This window comes from Ictalurus furcatus, chromosome 17 (genome assembly GCF_023375685.1).
Source record: "Ictalurus furcatus strain D&B chromosome 17, Billie_1.0, whole genome shotgun sequence".
NCBI lineage: Eukaryota > Metazoa > Chordata > Actinopteri > Siluriformes > Ictaluridae > Ictalurus > Ictalurus furcatus.
The window spans coordinates 4,010,273-4,032,574 of NC_071271.1; the positions used below are offsets into that span (position 1 = coordinate 4,010,273).

General features: G+C 43.9%; 2 protein-coding genes across 3 annotated transcripts in view; both read left to right on the top strand.

The window, feature by feature from the left end:
- The first annotated feature begins 1,442 nt into the window (after positions 1–1,442).
- On the top strand, positions 1,443–16,271 carry cwf19l2 (CWF19 like cell cycle control factor 2). Of its 2 annotated transcripts, none has more exons than XM_053646905.1 (18): positions 1,443–1,585; positions 4,474–4,584; positions 5,011–5,136; positions 5,389–5,496; positions 5,605–5,727; positions 5,841–5,934; positions 6,277–6,392; positions 6,698–7,278; positions 8,595–8,706; positions 9,185–9,262; positions 9,386–9,514; positions 10,004–10,141; positions 11,971–12,183; positions 12,651–12,767; positions 12,856–13,011; positions 14,158–14,238; positions 14,356–14,457; positions 15,958–16,271. In XM_053646905.1, the coding sequence occupies exons 1-18, from the start codon at positions 1,493–1,495 to the stop codon at positions 16,093–16,095; spliced, it is 2,616 nt and encodes an 871-aa protein (XP_053502880.1). In that variant the 5' UTR covers positions 1,443–1,492; the 3' UTR covers positions 16,096–16,271. The 2 variants fall into 2 exon arrangements, with proteins under 2 accessions (XP_053502880.1, XP_053502882.1); XM_053646907.1 differs by having other exon boundaries at positions 5,608–5,727.
- Positions 16,272–18,986: 2,715 nt separating this feature from the next.
- The window catches only part of gucy1a2 (guanylate cyclase 1, soluble, alpha 2), a 27,082-nt gene continuing 23,766 nt past the window's right edge, over positions 18,987–22,302 (top strand). The window contains exons 1-2 of the mRNA XM_053646908.1: positions 18,987–19,025; positions 19,231–19,572. Of these exons, the coding sequence (XP_053502883.1) occupies positions 19,333–19,572 (240 nt within the window). The 5' untranslated portion in view covers positions 18,987–19,025; positions 19,231–19,332. The remainder of the gene's footprint in view (positions 19,026–19,230; positions 19,573–22,302) is intronic.

Here is a 22,302-nt window from a genome sequence, read left to right on the forward strand (position 1 = left end):
ATGGTGCGAAAAACAAAAAACATCCAGGTAGTCCTTGGGGCGGAAACACCTTGTTGATGAGCCAGCTCACAGGAGAACAGCCAGACTGGTTTGAGCGGACAGGAAGGATACGGTAACGCAAATAACTACTCTTTACAACCGTGATGAGCAGAAAAGCATCTTAGATAATATGCACAATATGTTGAACTTTGAGGTGGATGTGCTCCAACAGAAGAAAACCACATTGGGTTCCACAACATAATTAATAGAATGAATTATATTCATTCTGGAATGTGCATTACTACGGTAAGAAAGAGGTTAAAAAGATAAATAAAATAAATATGTGTTATAATAATAAAGATTAAAGATTAGATAAAGTGCTATTAGTGTTTAGGCTTCTTTATGAAGCCACAATGGATGAAGCAGTCATTTCTAGTTACACTGCCGACTGAAATCTCTCTGTAGAGTTCAATATATTCTTTCACTAACAACATTTATTTTCCTAACGCTCCATCTTGTCGTTTTGTTTTCTCGCTTCTTCAGCTTTGACCTGATTGTTCAGATGGCGAAAACCTGCCTTATTTCTGACATTTCTGCTGTACTTTTCTGTAATTGTTGGAATTGCTTTGCTCTGGCACAAAATAAGGCGACTTTTGAAACCGTCTGCATTCTGATTGCCGTGTGGTTGCTTCATATAGGATTACGTATATGATATGCACCGGTGGTTGAGTGAGGAAAAAACACAGCTAGTGTGAACGCAGCCTGAGGCAGCACTTTATGACTGTGACGATAAGCCTGGATTTGGGATGCAGCCAGTTAGATACGTACACTTTGTAGTGTGAATATAAATGACTGCGGATGTTTGGGTCTTAGAAGAACTGGTGGGCTTACTGCTTTGTGTGTAGGGGGAGTGAGAGAGAGAGAGAGAGCGATAAAGAGAGAGATGAGCTCCCTGTGAGCTTTATCGACCATGTTGTGGCTCAGTGGTTGCATTGATGATCTAGTTTTGTGCAGTGTGGGAGCTCATTTTGTATAACCTCGTCTCTTCATTCCAGAGGGCACACACACACACACACACACACACACAAACAAAGTGAGAGAGAGAGAGAGAGAGAGAGAGAGAGAGAGAGAGAGAGAGAGAGAGTTCTATGGTTTAATTTCACATTGTTATTAAATTCCATCTCGTTAATCTGAACTTCAGATATCCCATTCTTTGTATGCAGAGCCTTTTGAAATGAATGCACAAACTTAACATAAATCTATTTAATATATTATATACATATAGAGTGTATTCTTCAAACCAAACTAACCTTGAATTAATCTTCAAATAAAAACAAATTATTCAACAATTTAGCCTACTGCTATCAAAATTTACTAATTTAAGTAATAAATGTACCCATGATTTGTATTTTTGTGCTTTTTTTTTTGTTGTTGTTGTTGGGCAGTTACAGTTTGTTTTACGACACTGCACACTGTGTTTGCGGTACCTCACGCCTCGGTTTCCGGCAGTGTCATGGCTACCTACGCGGGTGGGTTTGAAAGCTCAGGTAGCATCGAGGAGAAAAGAGAATTAAAGCGCAAAGCCCGCGAGGAAGTCCTCCAAAAGGTAAATTGGGATTCATGATAGATTTAATAAATGTGTGTTTTATTATTGTTAAGATTGATCATACACAAAAACGGGTTTTAATAAATAAACAATGCTCCGCGTGAACCATCGACGCGTAACAGCTAATGTTTTTAGCCTAATGCTAAATCGCTGTCTACTCAATACACAAGTGTTCTATATGGAATACTGAATACTAATGTCTCTCCACATCCTAAATAAGTGTACTACTCAGTACGGTCTGTAATAATAAGTTGTGCATTCTAGGTAGTGCACAATATGTCCAATCATGAGTCATTTAAGATGTATTTTTTGCTTCATGTATAAATGCACTATTAAAATAATGATTGCTACAGTCTACAAGTGTATGTGTGTGTGTGTGTGTGTGTGGTGTTTAGTGGTAGCATCACAGTGCATACACAAGTGATGGAAAGTCAAGCTTGTTAGTGAGTCAGATCATTTGATTTAGTTGACCAATAAGAATCGACTCCTTCCTATATGTTCCTAAATGGCTCATTTGTTATTTTTCCTGTTTTTTGTAAACGGGACAGTTTGGGATATTTTGAGCAGCGACTGTTCTTTTGGCCGAAATTGTTTCACTCCATTTTAAGAAATCAAGCAATATTAATTAGGGCTGCAACTAACGATTAATTTCGTAATCGATTAGTTGGCCGATTTTTTCTTTCTTTCTTTTTCACCTTCGATTAATCGGATGGGGTGGGGCAAACTTTTAGTGCCTTTTTTTTGTTTATTTAAAATAAAATCCACAAACTGAGTGTTACAAATATAAACTTCAGACTAAAACTTAACACAACTGTTTGTCCAAAACAGAAAATAACTCAATATATATTCTGGTGTGTGTGTGTGTGTATTATCTTAATTTAGGACTGTAGTTTAATTTGGTGCTTTTTGTGCATCCATAAAAATAATGCACAAATACTTATGTACAATATAAATGAATAAAATAAATTATATATATATATATATTAGTATTTATGCCTTATTTTTATGCATGCAGAAAAAGCACCGAATTAAACTCCAGTCCTAAATGAATAATAAAAACTCTCTTTCACTGCACCTTGTGGTTTCTGTTCCTCGCTGCCTTTAGGAATATTATTTTACTTGTGTTTATTTTCGATCGTAATGTTTTAATTAGTCATTACAGATCTTACTCGCGTGAGGATCAACACAGTCTCGTTACTAACACATCACTTCCGTTATAATAAACAACAGAATTTACACTGCAAGCGTGCAAATACACCATATAATGACAATAAACTTAAATTAAACTAAACCTTTTAAGCAGCTAGCACCAGTTTCCCTGCCCCTTACACACAGTGGAGCATTTTGGATATAAACATGTTTGTGCTCGTGCAGCACTGTTTGATCTCTGTGGTGTTTAATATAAAATGCTCCCTTGCTTTAGAGGACTTTTCTTCCTCAGTCACGTGATGATTTCTCCTCCGTCTGATGGAGACTGAGGTCATGTTGGGAATAAAAGGTAACGCTGACAGAAAGTAAACTGAAGAAAGTCATTGTCTGTGACTCGGGTGTTTGCAATGCTAGCGTGCGTATGACATCATACGCCGTCAACTAGGAAGTGGCTTATACTTCTGGTTAGTAAAAAAAAAAACGTTAGTGATATAATTTGTGATGATATTACCTTTCTAAAATCCACACACTAGACACTAGTACATAGTGTAAGTGTATAGTACTTCATTTGGGACACAACTTTAGTATTTACTCTCCGGAGTGTGTTTTCAGAACAGAAGTAACGTAATGAGTAAATCTCCCCCGTGCCGCGCAGACCAACTAATCCATAATGAGATTTTCAGAATCGATTATTATCGATTTTATCGATTAGTTGTTGCAACTCTAATATTAATTACTAGTCATAACTGACTTCTAAGAGCCTACTCAAGAACTGATACCTAAAAGCTGACTCAAAGAGCCGATTACTAAGAACTGACTCAAAGAGCCGATTACTAAGAACTGACTCAAAGAGCCGTCTCCTAAATACTGACTCAAAGAGCCAATTCCTAATAGCCAAACCCTAAGAGCTGACTCAAAGAAAAGACTCATTATAGCCAAACACTCAGAACTGAATCAGAGAGCCGACTCCTAAGAAATTACTCAAAGAGTCGACTCCTAAGGGCTGACTCAGAGTCGACTCCTAAGGGCTGACTCAGAGTCGACTCCTAAGGGCTGACTCAGAGTCGACTCCTAAGGGCTGACTCAGAGTCGACTCCTAAGGGCTGACTCAGAGTCGACTCCTAAGGGCTGACTCAGAGTCGACTCCTAAGGGCTGACTCAGAGTCGACTCCTAAGGGCTGACTCAGAGTCGACTCCTAAGGGCTGACTCAGAGTCGACTCCTAAGGGCTGACTCAAAGAGCCTACTCAAAGAGCCTACTCATGCACATACATCACAATGTGCTATTCCAGTGATGTGTCGTTTACACACGTGTTTATTTGTTTGTTTTTAATCCTAGTGATGTGCTGTTATCTCCCCTCAAGCTGTGTTAGCTTTACACACTCACACAAACACCAGTGATGAGAATGAATGTGACATCAGTTGCCTCCATACACACACACACACACACACACACACACACACACAAAACAAACAGACTAGCCCTGTGCTTAAAATCAACACCGACCAGAAATTCGAACGCATTTTTACTTCCTCAGCATGACGGATTTCTTAGTGAAAGGCCATGTATGAGTGGATGGGACTTTAAAATTTTTATTTATTGGAGTTGTACATGGAGTCAGGTCTAGCATAGACTCTGGAAACCTCTTTCCACAACGTGACATCGGCAGCAGACTGAACACACACACTGTGATGAACTAAAAGAGACTTCTTCTACTTCTTCTCTCTCTCACTCTCTAGGCCAAGCGTCAGTATGAGGAAGACGAGCAGAGAGAGGAACAGAGGAAGGCTCGTGGTGAAGACACCTGGATGCTCCCAGATGTCGAGCAACGGCTGCAGCAGATCAATGAGGTGTGTGTTTTATTCCCTACTTAATATGTAAGGCATAGGTTGCAGATTTGAGAATTACGTTGATAGTGCTACTGATTATATAACACATTTAGTAACATGTCTACTCTGAGTTATAGAATTATGATGATAAATAATGCTATAATGAAACTATTTGTGCTTCTAACCTTACAGCTATAATGTGAGCAATACTCTTAAATTCAAACATTTATTCCTTTATTGAATGGATTAGCTATAACGCATATACTACAAATAATACTCTATCGATACTATATCTATTATTTGTATCAAAATGTAGTTGAAAATATTCTAAATATTCTGTACATACATGTGTTGGACAACCAGGATAACATTTTTTTCCTTAGCCTAATTTTCTTACCGACCCTCTCCATTTAAGCCCCACCTCCTAATGTTGTTGTGACCGTTCAGGACCTTACGGTGAAAAGCAAGAAGAAGAAAAAGGAGAAATCCAAGAAGAAGAAGAAGGAGAAGAAGAAGAAAGTGAAGAAAGAGAAGGCCAAATCCCAGGGCGATCGCTCGTCCGATAGCTCAGAGGTCTCCTCGCTGATTGTTTACATAGTATTTTCTACATTTACATACATTTACTAGTACACATTCCATTCTTACGTTCCTCCTCGGTGCTTGTTCAAGAACATTTTTAGGTCTGCTTGGTCATTGTTTACGTTTTCTGCATAATAATGGCTGTAAAGTATCTTTAGTGATTGTTTGTCTCCTTTTTAATGTTTTTTTTTGTGTCCTTGGTTTTCGTTTGCATGTCAATCATGTCCCCGTGGTGATTATTTACAGGACTCTGATGATTGGGTGGAGGCTCCGCCCACAACAGGAAGTGTGGATAAAGCATGGAAGGTCACGGACCAGGCTCAGACCGCGAGTAGCTCAACTAATAGTGCTCAAGTAAGTAAATCTTGTGTTTGCACGAGTATGTGAGTGTGTGTGAAAGAGTGTTGGTTGAGAGTGTTGGAACTTTCACTTGCATTCGTCGTTTAACATTCGGCTCTTCAGCAGAGAGACGAGTGGATGACCTTTGACTTCCTGGCCCTGAAGTCGACATCGGTTGCCGAGCGACGTGCAGAGAAGGAGGCGGAGAAAGAGGCGGAGCGAAAGAAAGCGCAGAGCCTCGAACAGGTGACATTTGTGTGTGTGTGTGTGTGTGTGTGTGTGTGTTTCAGTATTTCTGTTCGTGTGTGTGTGTGTTGAAGGGTGATATTTAAGCCCCGACCAACTACTGTATCTTTCAGGCTGGCCTTCACAGACTGGAGCTGAATCCCTATTGGAAGAACGGAGGGAGTGGGCTGCCCTTGGAGGAAGACGCCAGTACTACAGTTACTAAAGGTATCACACACACGCACATATACACACACACACACACACACACACACACTGTCTATTTGTCTTAGCATTGGGCCTCATTTATCAAACTTAGACAAAGAAGGCACTCTTTCACCGTTTAGTCGTTTTCAGCTCTCTGTGAACTTGACCTTTTATGGAGTTTTGTGGGCGTGGCTAAATGTAAATCAGCCGCATCATGAACACGCTTGGTAATTTAAGGGTGATTTGGTGAGAGAGAAAGACAAGCAGATTATGACAAAGACAGACGTAGTCAGAGAAATACTTTGTTCCTCTCTCTCTCTCTCTCTCTCTCTCTCTCTCTCTCTCTCTCTCTCTCTCTCTCAGCGGGCGTGGTGGATGATGGAGGACGGAGCTGGCTCATGAAGTCATTTCAGAGGATGAAGGAGCAGGCAGAGAGAGAGCAGCGCAGCCTGGACGACGTGGTGGCCGAGAGATACGGGGTACACACACACACACACGGACACCTTAAACATTCTCTTGAGGGACCTCTTGTGGAACACGAGCGTGGTGAAGCTGTCCTGCTATACCTACTGATATAAAACACTTAAGCGATACTCGACCAATCGGGTTCTGTCCTGCAAGCTCCGCCCCCAATCTGTCCTTGTCTACAAGAAACTAACCCACCCTGGAGCGGGAAGTAAAATCGCTCCAGGCCTAAATAATGTGTACAAATCGTGTGATATCTATAGAAATTAAATTTGTTTAGACTGAAACAGAAAAGTGTGTGTGTGTGTGTGTGTTGTAGTCCATGGAGCAGTTTCAGAAGAGACTGAAGGAAGCAGAAGAGGCCGCCTTCCCACAGAGGAGAGACGAGAGAGACGTGGGGAGGAAAGGAGAAGGAAGGAGACATGGGTGGAGGAGAGAGATGGACAGGGACAGGGAGCGGGACAGGGAGCGAGACAGGGAGCGGGACAGGGAGCCAGACAGGGACAGAGAGCGAGACAGAGAGAGGCACAAGGAAAGACAGAGGGACATGGGTAGAGACCGGTGGACAGAAAGGGACCGAGAGCGAGACAGGGACAGAGAGAAGGATCTAGAAAGACAGAAAGACTTGACTAGAGACAGAGGGCCAGAGAGAGAAAGAGGACACTTCCTCAAACCCTCCGACTCTGACGACTTCCTGCCTCCGGGGGCGGCCTTTAGGAGGCCTGGATTGACGGCCTCCTCATCCAATCAGAGCACAAGAAACTTCCTGAAACCTGGAGATGATGATGATGATGCGGCATGGAGGAAGAGAGAGGAGAAGAAGGATGGAGTGAAAGAGAAGGAGTCAGGGACACCGAAGACAGAGGAAGAGAGTAAGACCGCACCGGCGCAGAAGAGCAGGTGAGAACACACACACACACACACACACACACAGGACAGGAAGGAGGTCGAGAATCAAATGAGGTCACTTCCTAGACACAGCTGTGTGTTTACTGTATTTCTCAGTTAAATGTGCGTACGTGTGTATGCTAATTTATTCTACTGAGATGAGCTCACATACAGCTGTGTTGCATGATGGATCAGTTGTGACACACACACACATACACACACACACACACACACACACTCTTGTTGAATTTAAACAAATATTAACATTCACACTGTAAATAGTTATTCAGAGCTCAGATTGACTTATAAGGAAGTGTGTCTCTTATTACCACATCTTTTCTGTGTGTGTGTGTGTGTGTGTGTGTGTGTGATCTGAGAGTTCCCTGCTGCTGACTGATCATCTGTATTTCGGACTGTTTTCATCAACATGTTCATTTTTCTGTAAGTTCTTTTAATCACAGCGGCCTTATAAATACAGCCGGGTGCAAAAGTTTGCACACCCTTGGTCTCTGGCTTGAAAAATCCTCGCTCCTCCTCTCAGTCTCCAGACCCGATTTGAGCTGTTGAAGATTGAAGAAGCGAAAATTCCGACGTGACGGATACAAAAGCTGATTTTATGTTCGATTCCACTCAGAAAGGGAGACGCAAACCTATCGATTAATATCTTAGCCTGGTCTATTTGACTTTTCTATTTAACACTCAGGGTGATGAAGGTACATCTGTGAAACTGTGAAATGCTAAATGCGATAAATGATGTTGATTTCATTGACAATAAATGAACGTAAGCGTAAATAAATGAAGATTTATTTAGTAGTGTTAATATTTATGACTGGAAGCAGTGAAGGAAAGGAAGGAGAAGAAGAATGAAAACATGAACATGTGACCCTGCTCAATAAATTTACAGCATGCGTTCATTCATCCTTAGTAACGGCCTGGTCAGTGTCATGATTGGTTGAATTTAATCTACTACTATTGTTTTAAAAAAAACCAACCCAACCGGATTAAATAAACAGTGCCACACACATCGTTACTTGAGACTAGTGATGAACTGGAGTGAGGTAGCTGAGGTTGAGGAACTGTCCGAGCCAGAATTCACGCACCATGCTGACACTAATACGTCTGCGGAGTTTCCTCCGGGATTTCGGGTTTCCAGCGGCGTAACGGTAGTGTTCATATTTAATAAACAAACAAACCCTTCCAAGTTAGACCACACCCACTTTGCTTTAAATCTGAATAAAGAAACAGATAGTTGGATTGTTGGAATACATTTAACGGTGTATCTAAAGTTAAATGAGTAGACTGTTAGTTTATTTCATTTATTATTACAGCTCAGAGAGTGAGGAAGACGAGGAAGAAGAAGAGGAAGCGCGTCTCCTGACAGATGAGGAGATGAATAAACTCGGGGCCAAACTTCTCAAGGCCGAGCTCATGGGTAACACGGTGAGGTGATGAAGCTCCACTGAGCCACGCCCCTCTCGCGCTCTCTGTCTCTTTTTCTCTCTCTCGCTCTCTCTCTCTCTCTCTCTCTCTCTCTCTCTCTCTTCAGCACTACAAGTGTGTACTATGCTAGTCAGTGTTGTGATGTGATGTGAACTGCAGTTCTGTCCTAATTCGCACACTACCGTAAGAATTATGCTGTTATGTTTATGCAAGTTTGTATTCCACAGGAAGTGCATGCTAATTAGTATGGTAGTGTGTGTGGTGTGGAAAGAGGTGATCTAACAGAATTACAACCAAATGACACGCTACTACTACACTAAACACCACGTACTCCTGTCTTACAGCAGGATGCTCATTTTGTTAGACGTCTAATTTGCATATCCTTGCTTCATTTGCATACATTGTTGTCTTATTTGCATATTGCGTTCCATATCAGTGTTAAGCAATTAATATTTTGTGTGTGTGTGTGTGTGTGTAGGCTCTAATGGACTCTCTGAAAGCTCAGCTAGAATCTGCGCGGAAGGCGAGAGAGAATCACGCCCACAAACCCAAACGGGTGAGTTCACGTGTGTGTGTGTGTGTGCGTGTGTGCGCATGTTCAGCGGTACGTATACGTGTGTCTGGTTTTGTATATGTGTGTATGTTTTTATGTTTATGTAATTGTTTTTCCTGCTGTCAGGTGTCTGTGCAGGAGGAGGCGGAGCAGGAAGTGGTCTTGTTCAGAACGGACCAATCGGGACGAGCGTGGCCAGTGAACGGCCCCTCCCAGCACGTGGAGCCGAAAGGAGGGAGGAGGAAGAAGAAAGCGGTAAGAGTGAGACACACATGCACATAATGAGACACACACATTAACATTAGTGTTTATTGTAACATAGTGTTATAGGAAAATAATCAACGACAGTCAGGCTGATGCGATGCATCCGATGCGAAGCGGAGTTACTCTCATCCCCCCGAAGTATTTTATTCCTCCTATACCACAGCGCTTTGCCAACTATTACCATTGTAAATTCATTTCTTCTTATTATTATTATTTTTATTCCACATTATTTCCAAACCTTAAATGTGAGCATAAGCCAACAGTGAGTCACAGTCCAATGACTACTGTAGCACCTTTAGCAACACACACACACACACTTCTCTCTTTATTTCTCACTGAAGTGTGTGTGAAGAGCCTCTTGAGCACCCTTTCAAATGTTAAACTACAAATAATCAACAAGGGTGATTAAATCATTTAACTGTGTGCCTCTCTCTCTGTGTGTGTGTGTGTGCGTGTGTGCGTGTGCATGCGCGCACACAGATCGAGACCCATGTCGCCGGCGAGCGCGTGCGTTACTTTGCAGATGATGACAGTTTGAATCTGAGAGAGATGGTGCGCCGGGAGAAGATGACCTCAGCTCAGGATCAGAATGCCCTCTACTCACGCATGGCAGCTAAGGTGGGTGTTTCTACCACAATCTGGCAACTCTAAATTCACACTACATTGTGTTAATCAGGATTATCTGGACCACTAGCTGATAACATTCCTAACACATACACAAAGGCATTTTTACATGCAGTTTAAATCTGGCAACCCAAACATCTTCTAACAGCTACATCTACGGGTAAATTCCGAGGGATTTACCCATCTCAAACTGGCAACCAGAATACACTAATTGTGGCGTTGATATGGCAACCTTCCATTTTAATCTGGAAACCCAAACACACACCTAATCAGCGCAGTTGGTCCTACAATCTGGCAACTCATATACACAAACTACTAAGTTCTAATAATTAGTCATGGTGGATTTTTATTCTCAATCTGGCAACCAACATTATTTTGCCAAAAAAAAAGGCAGTTATTCACCGTGTCTTTTGTACATTATGCTTATCTGGCAACCGGACATACACGGGTTGCTGTTTCATTGTTTTTAAACTTGTGCCCTATACAGCTATACAACGACCTACACACACACAGACTGAATGTAACAGATGGTGAATATTTCTCTCTGCCTCTCTTCTTTGCTCCCCCTGAGTGTGTGTGTAACATGGCGGGTGAAAACTGTATTAATAAACTTACAAAGACGTCACTGTCACCATGGAGACTGGAATTGAAAGTGCCAAACATTGCACATTTTAGCGTTCTGTCTCTCTCTAGAGTAAATGCTCTGGTGTTACCATGGCGAATATGCTAAAAATATGTACTTATTTTAGCTGTGTGTGCATGATGAGTGCCAAGTCAGCAACAGCAGTTGTGTGTCTTTGTGTCACGTGTGTGTGTGTGTGTGTGTGTGTGTGTGTGTGTGTGTGTGTGTGTGTATACGCATTGCACACCCAAACACACATACAGATACACACTGATGCAATGTCTCACTCTGTCAATCAAACATGTCAAGGATGAGAACACACACTTTCCCATAGAGCTTGTTTCCACGGAGATGATGTCTTGTGTGCGCACACACACACACACACACACATACACACACACGTACTGATCCTGATAAGAACTGTGATAGTGTGATAATACAGGTGTGAAAATGAAAGTCGGGTTCTTTTGTTGTTTTCGTTATTCTGATTACTGTTTGGGAATACACGTGTACAGAGCAATGACCTAACGCTCTAAGAACTTAAGGACCTAGAACAACATGAAGGACATCATAAAAATAAAAAAAAGAACTAAAATAAGTAAAAACCTACTAAACCCCGAGTAAAATGTACTGAAGTACGATAAACTAATGAAAGATCATTTCATTTCAGAAAATGTAAGAACACACAAACCGTCAAAGCTGTAAGCTGTAACATCATAATGTTCTAGCACTTTAAAAATGTGTTGAGAAAATAAAGGCTGAGGGAACTGAACATCGTATTAAACTTTTCAGAACATTGCATCTTAGTGAAAACTTTCAGACAGTAATAACATACATGTACAAAAGCTCTAAGAGTATAACGTACTAAAGCGCTAAGAACGTAATGTCGTATGAAAGCTTTAAGTCTGGAATGACGTACTAAAGCCGCGAGAACGTCATGACGTCCTAAAGCTCCGAGATCCTCATGACTTAATAAAGCTCCGAGATCCTCATGACGTCCTAATTCTCAGAGAACGTCATGACGTCCTAATTCTCAGAGAATGTCATGACGTACTAAAGCTCAGAGAACGTCATGACGTACTAAAGCTCAGAGAACGTCATGACGTACTAAAGCTCAGAGAACGTCATGACGTACTAAAGCTCAGAGAACGTCATGACGTACTAAAGCTCTAATGTGTGTGTGTGTGTGTGTGTGTGTTAGATGATGGGCAAGCAGGATGGTGATAACTACACACTGGACGACATGTTCGTATCGAGCGCAGCTCAGAGAGAAAGGGAGGGGCTTGATGAAGAGAGAGCAAGGAAGCGAGCGATGGGTGAGGGGCGGAGCCTCGCTGCTCAAATGGATAAATGCCCGTTCTGCTTCACCAACACTGAGCTGCCCAAACACCTGGTGGTGGCTATCGGGGCAAAGGTACATGCTAATTACCCCTCACATGCCAATTATCCCACACACACACACACACACACACACACACTGATTACCTTTACACACTGTATTTAACGTCATTATCTCACACGCTGCGAATTACTCGAGTCTATTCATCCCAAAGCCCAGCGGTGTTAACACAGCAGTTTAGCCCATGTTACTTACCTCGCGTGCTAATAACCCTACATCTGATACTTCCCTAACTATGTTAAACAGTAGTATTTCTGCACTGGTATATTTTCCCTCCAAACTTGTTAGCGATGTGCTAATTAGCACCCCTCACACACACACATACACACACACACACACACTGTTTTAGCTGCTAATTACTTCACATGCTATATAGATAATTTGTTCCACATGCTAATATACTTATACATTCTAATTACCCTATATATACACGTTTGACTTAACACACTTTTGTGTGTGTGTGTGTGTGTGTGTGTGTGTAGGTGTATCTTTGTCTCCCTAACAGCGTCTCTCTGACTGAGGGACACTGTCTCATCGCTCCACTGCAGCACCATTGCTGCTCAACTGGCCTTGACGAGGACGTGTGGAATGAAGTACAGGTATGCACACACACTCACACACTCGCTAATATACTACGTCGAATGAAATGCACGTGTAATTATTTTCCCCTCCATCTCCGTCTTTCAGGTGTTCCGCAAGTCGTTGGTTCAGATGTTCCAGTCGCTTGGTCTCGACTGCGTGTTTTTGGAAACTCACAGGAACCCTAAGAAGCGAATGCATATGCTGTATGAGTGTGTTCCACTTCCACGGGAGCTTGGCGATATGGCACCCATCTACTTCAAGGTAACTCGGATACGGGGACGGAGACGCAGGGGCATAGACAGAGACCGAGACAGAGGGACAGACAGATACAGGGGCAGAGACAGACAGATGTACAGACAGATACATTGGCAGACAGAGAGCTTGAGACCGAGGGTCAGAGAGGTGGAGAGCCTGAGGTAGAGGGATAGACAGATACAGGGGCAGAAACAGAGCCTGAGACATAGGGTTAGACAGATAGAAAGCCTGTGACGGAGAGACAGACAGATACAAGGGCAGGTAGAGAGCCTAAGAAGGAGGGACCGACAGATACAGGGGTAGACAGAGGGAGAAACAGAAAGCCTGTAATGGTGGGACTTACAGATACAGGAATGGAGACAAAGGGGCATAGACAGAAAGCCTGAGACAGAGAGACAGATGGATACAAGGGCAAGTAGAGAGCCTAAGAAGGATGGACAGATAGATACAGGGCCCAAAACGGAGGGACAGACAGACACAGGGCCCGAAACGGAGGGACAGACAGATACAGGGCCCGAAACGGATTGACTGACAGATACAGGGCCCGAAATGGAGGGACAGACAGATACAGGGCCCGGAACGGAGGGACAGACAGATACAGGGCCCGGAACGGAGGGACAGACAGATACAGGGCCCGGAACGGAGGGACGGACAGATACAGGGCCCGGAACGGAGGGACGGACAGATACAGGGCCCGAAACGGAGGGACGGACAGATACAGGGCCCGGAACGGATTGACTGACAGATACAGGGCCCGGAACGGAGGGACAGACAGATACAGGGCCCGGAACGGAGGGACAGACAGATACAGGGCCCGGAACGGAGGGACAGACAGATACAGGGGCAAAGACAGATGGACTGCCACCAAGAGAGAAACTGACAGTCAGCAGAGTGTCTTCAGGTTCTCGAGGAGTTCATGGACTCAGAAGCGGGTAAACGTCGACGCAGAAATGGAGAGACCTATCCAGCTCTGGGACCATGATAACAGGGCTAGACCAGCAGATCCTTCATCAGTCTTCACACCTTCTGTACTTAATGCAACTCTGTGCTGATTTATTGTTCTCCAGGTGTGATGGTCTTCCTTTTGAAAGGCCTGAGAACACACACACTTAATCCACTAAAATACCTGCTTGTGTCATTTGTGTGTCCAAGAAAGCCATCATGGAGTGTGATGAGGAGTGGGCGATGAATAAGAAGGTGGTGGATCTGTCCTCCAAGAACATCAGACAGGCTGTGAGACCTACACTCGTTCATGATTCAGGCTCTTTCCTCACATTTTTCTCTTCAGTATTATCACGCCTTTTGTTTGTGTGTGTGTGTGTGTGTGTGTGTGTGTGTGTGTGTGTCCAGGTTCCTCGTGGTTTGCCGTACTTCTCGGTCGATTTCGGGTTGCAGGGAGGATTGGCTCACGTGATCGAAAATCAGGACAAGTTTCCATATTACTTTGGGAAAGTAAGTATGTGCACACTCTCTCACACAAACACACACATACACACATATAAATAAAGTATCTCACAAAAGTGAGTACACCCCTCACATTTTTGTAAATATTTCATGATATCTTTTCATGTGACAACACTGAAGAAATGACACTTTGCTACAATGTAAAGTAGTGAGTGTACAGCTTGTGTAACAGTGTAAATTTGCTGTCTCCTCAAAATAACTCAACACACAGCCATTAATGTCTAAACCGCTGGCAACAAAAGTGAGTACACCCCTAAGTGAAAATGTACAAATTGGGCCCAAAGTGTCAATATTTTGTGTGGCCACCATTATTTTCCAGCACTGCCTTAACCCTCTTTGGCATGGAGTTCACCAGAGCTTCACAGGTTGCCACTGGAGTCCTCTTCCACTCCTCCATGACGACATCACGGAGCTGGTGGATGTTAGAGACCTTGTGCTCCTCCACCTTCCGTTTGAGGATGCCCCACAGACGCTCAATAGGGTTTAGGTCTGGAGACATGCTTGGCCAGTCCATCACCTTCACCCTCAGCTTCTTTAGCAAGGCAGTGGTCATCTTGGAGGTGTGTTTGGGGTCGTTATCATGCTGGAATACTGCATACTGATCATGCTCTGCTTCAGTATGTCACAGTACATGTTGGCATTCATGGTTTCCTCAATGAACTGTAGCTTCCCAGTGCCGGCAGCACTCTTTCAGCCCCAGACCATGACACTCCCACCACCATGCTTGACTGTAGGCAAGACAAACTTGTCTGAGCACTGACAGGCTGACCCCCCACCCCTTCAACCTCTGCAGCAATGCTGGAAGCACTCATACGTCTATTTCCCAAAGACAACCTCTGGATATGACGCTGAGCACGTGCACTCAACTTCTTTGGTCGACCATGGCGAGGCCTGTTCTGAGTGGAACCTGTCCTGTTAAACCGCTGTATGGTCTTGACCACCGTGCTGCAGCTCAGTGTCAGGGTCTTGGCAATCTTCTTATAGCCTAGGCCATCTTTATGTAGAGCAACAATTCTTTTTTTCAGATCCTCAGAGAGTTCTTTGCCATGAGGTGCCATGTTGAACTTCCAGTGACCAGTATGAGGGAGTGTGAGAGCGATGACACCAAATTTAACACACCTGCTCCCCATTCACACCTGAGACCTTGTAACACTAACAAGTCACATGACACCGGGGAGGGAAAATGGCTAATTGGGCCCAATTTGGACATTTTCACTTAGGGGTGTACTCACTTTTGTTGCCAGCGGTTTAGACATTAATGGCTGTGTGTTGAGTTATTTTGAGGAGACAGCAAATTTACACTGTTACACAAGCTGTACACTCACTACTTTACATTGTAGCAAAGGGTCATTTCTTCAGTGTTGTCACATGAAAAGATATAATCAAATATTTACAAAAATGTGAGGGGTGTACTCACTTTTGTGAGATACTGTGTGTGTGTCTGTATATATACACAAACACACGTCCTAACACCCCATATTCTAACAGGAGATCCTTGGCGGTATGTTGGACTTGGAGCCGAGACGATGGAGGAAGCCGATACGAGAGAACTTCGACGATCAACGCAAGAAGGTCTTGCAGTTCTCTCAGTGGTGGAAACCCTTCGACTGCACCAAGAGCCAATAAGAGTTCTGCTTTCATCTTGGGGGCGGGGTCAGGGTTGGAGCTCGGAGTCCACAGCAAAGGCGTCTGGGAGTCTGTCCTGTCTATAATCTATATAATAATAATAACAGCACAACCGCTGTATTATTGAGCTGTTCGATGTCATAATGGATCATTAAAGTTTTGTTGATTTTTTTTTTTATGGACGTGCTCATCCATTGTTTGTACCATTACTACAAAGTTTCCCCGTCTCTGCTGATGAAACGCATCGTTACACTACGATGCTGCCACCACCATGCTTCACGGTGTCAGGTTTCCACCAGATGTATCGCTTTGTGTTAGCGTTAGGATGGATCAGGCACGAAATGATTTACATTCCTTATTATTAGGCCAAGCAAACTTTGATTGGCAGGCACCTAGATATGATGTGATTGGCTGATGCAACAAATAACTGCCAGTGGTTCTGTCTAGCCACTAGACTCGATTCTGCAAAATGCGTAAACAAGGGGTTCCCAAACTTTTCCAGGGCAAGCCCCCCCAAATGGCGTTAACATTTGACCGAGGCCCCCCTTTTGCAAGATGTCTTTAAAACACATTAAAAATACAGACTTCTGAATATATCCCCCTTTTTTAATTAATAATTACATCTTACATCTTTACATTACATTACATTAGGAATTGACTCTGTGTGTGTGTGTGTGGTTGTCCGAGAGTGAGAATTTATTTTTCACGCCAAATCGTTGAGGCCCCCCGGGCGCCCCCGCTTTGAAAACCACTGACATAAACTACTTAGTCGACCGCGACACGTCGATCAGAACGAGGCGGAGCCTCTTCCGAGTCTGTAACCGTGTTCCTCTGCGTTCTGTCCTCCAACCCTCGTGGTGAACTTATTTATAGGATGTACGTCTCCGAGAAAAATCTCAAACTGGTCCTCAGAAAACGGGTGTCCTCGTGCTGCCTTTTGTGTTAGTGTGTGTTTATTTCAGTAGTGTGTGAGGGGGAGGCAGTGAGGAAGTGGGTCAGGAAGAGAGAACGACAGAGAGACGGAGAAAATTAGCAGACAGACAGGCACAGACAGAAAGGGAGAAAAATGTCCTAAAGGCAAAAGAGAGACGAACCACAGTGTGTTAGTACGCGCGCGCACACACACACAGTTCTAAATGACCTATATTCCCTTTCTCTGTCCCTCTCGCTCTCTTTCTCTCCCTCACACAGTCCTAAATGATGTTCTATATTCTGACACATATAACATACCCTAAAGCTCCTAATTCTGGTTGTGGGTTATTTCCACTGACCTGTAGCTAAATACTGGTACACCTAGCCCTAACCTTAAAATCTGGGTAAGGATCAAATCAGTTAAAAGTCGACTTTTCGCATTAAGCAACAGCTTGAATAATACCCATCACAGTTGCACAAATTGATCACTTTTTTTTTTTTTTTTTTTTTTTTTAAAGGTGTAAGAGTTGCTTCTCACACTCATATGTGCTCTTGCTTTCTTTGGGGGCCAGTAAAGAAAGCTGAATTTCTGGAAGTCAAACAAACGCTTCTGAATGTGTGTGAGCTCCGATCCCTCAGACGTCACCGTCTTAAAAACCATCGTGAATCTGTAACGGATATCCTGACGGGCTCGGGAATACCTCAGTAAACCTTTGTCAGTCGACACCATTCGCCGCTGCATCCACAGATACAAGTTAAGGCTTTACTACGCAAAGCAGAAGCCGTACGTCAACGCTGTCCAGAAGCGCTGCAGACTTCTCTGGGCTCGGTCTCAACTGAGATGGACAGTAGCACAATGCTGCCATCCAGAGCAGGACAACGCTGAACCACACTCTGCCCGGATTACGAGCGCGTGGTTGCATAAGCAGAGAGTGCGGGTGCGAGCATGGCCTTCCTGCAGTCCTGACCTGTCTCCCGTTGAGAACGTATGACGCATTATGAAGCGCAAAATAAAGCACCGAAGACCACGTACATGCAGTCGCGCAGCTGAAAAAAAAGGCATAACGGATAAATGGGGGAAAATTTCCGCTGGCTAAAATTAACCACCTGGTGTCTTCACTCAGCGCCAAACGCTTAATAAGTGTCATTAAAAGAAAAGCTGATGTCACACAGTTCTAAACAATCGACTGTCCCGACATTTTTGGAGTGTTTTGCAGTCAGATTTGAAATGAGTGTGTATTTTCAACAACAACAACAACAACAAAACATTAATTTCCAAAGTAAAACATCAATAACGTGTTAATAATGTCTTTTCAGTATAGCACAGCGTGAACTGAATGTTCGAATGACTCTTTGCATTTTCCATACTGTTAAGCCGAAAAAAGGTTGAACATTTTTCATTGAAGGAAACTGAAAATGCAAACATCACTGTGAACTGTTGAAGAGGCACTGGTGATATGATGCATAGAGGTATTTTATTCACAATGCAGCAGTAGTGTTGTAAAGGGCATCTATAACTATATTAAATTCATGCTCTCTGTGTGTGTGTGTGTGTGTGTGTGAATGAGAGAGAGTATGCATACCTGATGATGCCACAACCAGCTTTATATCTAAGGTCAAAACACACACACACACACACACACACACGTGTGCACCTTCTTTCTTTCTTTTTTTCATTATTAAGGAATTTGGTAGAAAAGTGAACCATTTTTTCCCTATCTGACTCCAGGCTGTTATGTTTTTAATAAAAAGAAAAGAGAAAGAAAGGTTGGATGTGTACAGTTATAGTCTGCTAAGTCAACAAGGGCACATCCTGACCTTTAGAGAACAAGTGCACTTTCTCTCTTTTTTGTCTCTCTGTGTAACTCTCTCTGATTGGCTGCGTTAAACTCCGTCAGTGTCGCGCGGCGGTGCTGAGAGAGTCGACGGATCTCTCGCGCTCGATCGAGAGAGAGAGAGAGAGAGAGAGAGAGAGAGATGAAGCGGACCTGTGCGCTCGCGGATGAAAGCGCGATTCGGTAAGAGGAGCAAGCACCAAGGGACGCAATCCGGTTCTCTGCGGCTCCGCGCGCTGCGCTTCGTCGATCCGTTGAACTCTGCTTCATTTTCACTAAGGGAATTTTCTTTTCTTTTTTTCTCTCCCCCCCTTTCTTTTTGAAATGCGTGCCATCGCATGCCACCATCATCATCATCATCATCATCGTCGTCGTCGTCGTCGTCCAGTCTTCGCTCCGCTCGCGCTCTCCTGTCCTCTCCGCCTCGCACGCCGTTCGCGCGCTTGACGCGGCGTCTGATGAGAGTGCTCGCGGGCCAGCGGCGAGCAGCATGTCCTCGCGCAAGATCTCGTCGGAGTCGTTCAGCTCGGTGGGTTCCGACTGCCTCGAGAGCCCCGACGACGCCGAGTGCCCGTTCTCGCGCGCCTTCTGGAACGGCCGGAGCCCCGTGGAGACGCGCGCGTGCCCGTTCGACGATCAGGCAGCCACGGGAGCAAGGAGGGCCGCCAGGCGGAAGCGTGTGAACTTGGACTCGCTCGGGGAGAGCCTGAGACGGCTCACCTCACCCACGGTACGCAGCGCCGCGCGCACACACACACACACACACACACACACACACTTACGTGCACTCATCCACGGTATGAGGCGCGCGCGCGCACACACACACACTTACACACACTTACACATATATGTGTCTTTCTATGCTGTCTTTTCACCATATATTTCTTTCCTTATGTCTCTCTCTCCTTCTGGCGCTACAGCCATATATATCATTTTTTTTCTATATTCTGTATATTGTATATGATCTCTATCTATCTATCTGTCTATCTTTTTATCTATCTATCTATCTATCTATCTGTCTATCTATATCTGTCTATCTATCTTTTTATCTATCTATCTATCTATCTGTCTATCTTTTTATCTATCTATCTATCTGTCTATCTATCTATCTATCTATCTCTTGTCTTTGTCTCTGTCTCTCACCCCTCTTTTGTTGTCTGTCTTTGTGTCATATATTTCTATATGTTTATGTGTGTGTGTGTGTTTGTGTGTGTGTGTGTGTGTGTGTGTAGCTTGCATATGCACATGTTTATCTGAAGATGATGTATGGAGTGTGTGTGTGTGACGCTTGAGCAACTTCACTGTAACATACTCCATACACGCATGGTTGTGTTTTAATTGCAGGCACGCACTGAGACAGGGACTTTTTTTTGACATATGGTACTTACATCTGCAGTGTGTGTGTGGGTATGTGTGTGTGTGTGTGTGTGTGCGTGCGTGTGCGTATGTGTGCGGATGTGCTGAGATAGACCATCATGTTCTTCTGGTTTGTATGTAGCTGTCTCTGAGTTTGTAGCTAGTACAGAGAGTGAGAGAGAGAGAGAGAGCATCACAGTTTGTGTGTGTGTGTGTGTGTGTGTGTGTGTGTGTGTGTGTGTGTCCTAAAATAATCTATCTTTCCAGTATGCACAAAAACAGCCTGCTCATGAGAATGGCCTTGACTCTCATTAATCTCATAGACACACACACACACACACACACACACACACACACACACACACACAGAGAGTGACAGTGGCCAAGACTAGATGACTTAAAGAGTGTATGCCTGTCCCCTAATAAAACACACCTGTCCCATCATGATAATGGGGTATTATGATAAAAGCTGCTAGGGTCAGACACTAAGTATGGTTTGTGTCCAGGCAGAGAAACGAGAAGTGGTGCTGCCCGCTGCTGGCATTTTAAAAGTCAAGTCACCCACCCTCTAGTATTACTCGAGTCTCCAGTGGATCAGACGATTGCAGTTGGCTATAGTTGTGCAGTTAAATGTTGAAACAAACAAACAAAAAAACCCCCAAAAACTATTACTTCCATGGCTCATTTACCCATGTCCAAGCAAAATTCAGTCCAAGTTAAATTCTGACTCTCAAGATCCTCATGTCTTAGACCAGGGGTTCCCAAACTTTTCCAGGGCAAGGCCCCCCAAATGGTGTTAACATTTGACCGAGGCCCCCCTTTTGCAAGATGTCTTTAAAACACATAAAAAATACAGACTTCTGAATATATCCCCCTTTTTTATTAATAATTACATCTTACATCTTTACATTACATTACATTAGGAATTGATTGTGTGTGTGTGTGTGTGTGTGTGTGTGTGTGTGTGTGGCTGTCTGAGAGTGAGAAAGAGAAAACATACTAGTGGGAGTGATGGGCTTGGTGGCTCTGACCAAATTGTTGAGGCCCCCCGGGCGCCCCCACGTTGAAAACCACTGTCTTAGACAAGTCCAAGTCATAAAAATTATTACTGAAATCAGAAATAAGTCGCTCCTGAATGGCACAAAACAGCATTGCGACAGCCATCTGTGACTGGGAGACCAAGGGAGCAATATTGGCATGCTGTCAGGGTGGGAGGGGCATACTCCCCCGTCAATCACAGTGACACTAGCCAATCATAGAGCACGTTCCTCTGAGTGTGTTACGTTTCCATGTTACGCAGCATGAGCAGCAGTTTGAAAAGATAAGACTGGCTGTCTTTAGGTGTCTTGCAGGAAGCATGTTCGAGCCCTCACCCTTCCCGGTTGGTAGCCGTCTTATGATATTTGGCTGGTGGGTGGGGACTGGCCAAGACTAAATAAGGGGTGGGGAGTCAGATTCAATTAACATAATTGGACTCATTTTTCACATGTAAGAGCACTGTACAACAGTTCATCCCCAGGAAGCATGCCGGTACCCTCTGTCATGCAGTCTCAGGTGGTATGACGGTGTCCACTGGGAGACAAGGTAACACTGCAGCGACACCCTGAATACTGTCCAGAACACTGGCATGTTGATGGGGCCCCAAAGCTCCACTTCCTTTGAAACTGTAGTCCATTTCCTTTCTCTTGCGAACCTGATCCTGGGGGTAGAAGTGCAAGTACTGGTCATTTGGTCAGGTACAGTTGAGAAGCAGGTGTTGGAGCGGTTGCAGGAGCAGCTGCTGCTGAAAGGTGCCAGGTCAGATCTTCTTCCGGTACATCTAAGTGCTCTGCTATTAGTAGCATTTGTAGCAAATGGCAGTGGCAACACCAGCAGTGACACTGCATTAAAGGACAATAAAGAATAACAATCATGACATTTATGAGGGTAAGCAGGGTCCTCAAGTCTTTGTAGTGGTTCAGATCATTCAATGGCAGACACCAGGAGGGGACCCTCCTGTGAACATGGATCAGGGTCACCGTGCTTTTTAGATTTTACGCACCTCCTTTGCGACCTCAGGTTGAGTTTCTCCATTTTGGAATGCATAGGAACCGGTTAATGTGCC

What these genes read in the sequence shown, in the direction of transcription:
- cwf19l2 (XM_053646905.1), top strand. Translation starts at nt 1,493, where the DNA reads ATGGCTACCTACGCGGGTGGGTTTGAAAGCTCAGGTAGCATCGAGGAG. An exon ending in ACGTGTGGAATGAAGTACAG is followed by an intron (nt 12,768 to 12,855) that starts GTATGCACACAC and finishes TCCGTCTTTCAG; the next exon opens with GTGTTCCGCAAGTCGTTGGT. An exon ending in TGGCACCCATCTACTTCAAG is followed by an intron (nt 13,012 to 14,157) that starts GTAACTCGGATA and finishes TGTGTGTCCAAG; the next exon opens with AAAGCCATCATGGAGTGTGA.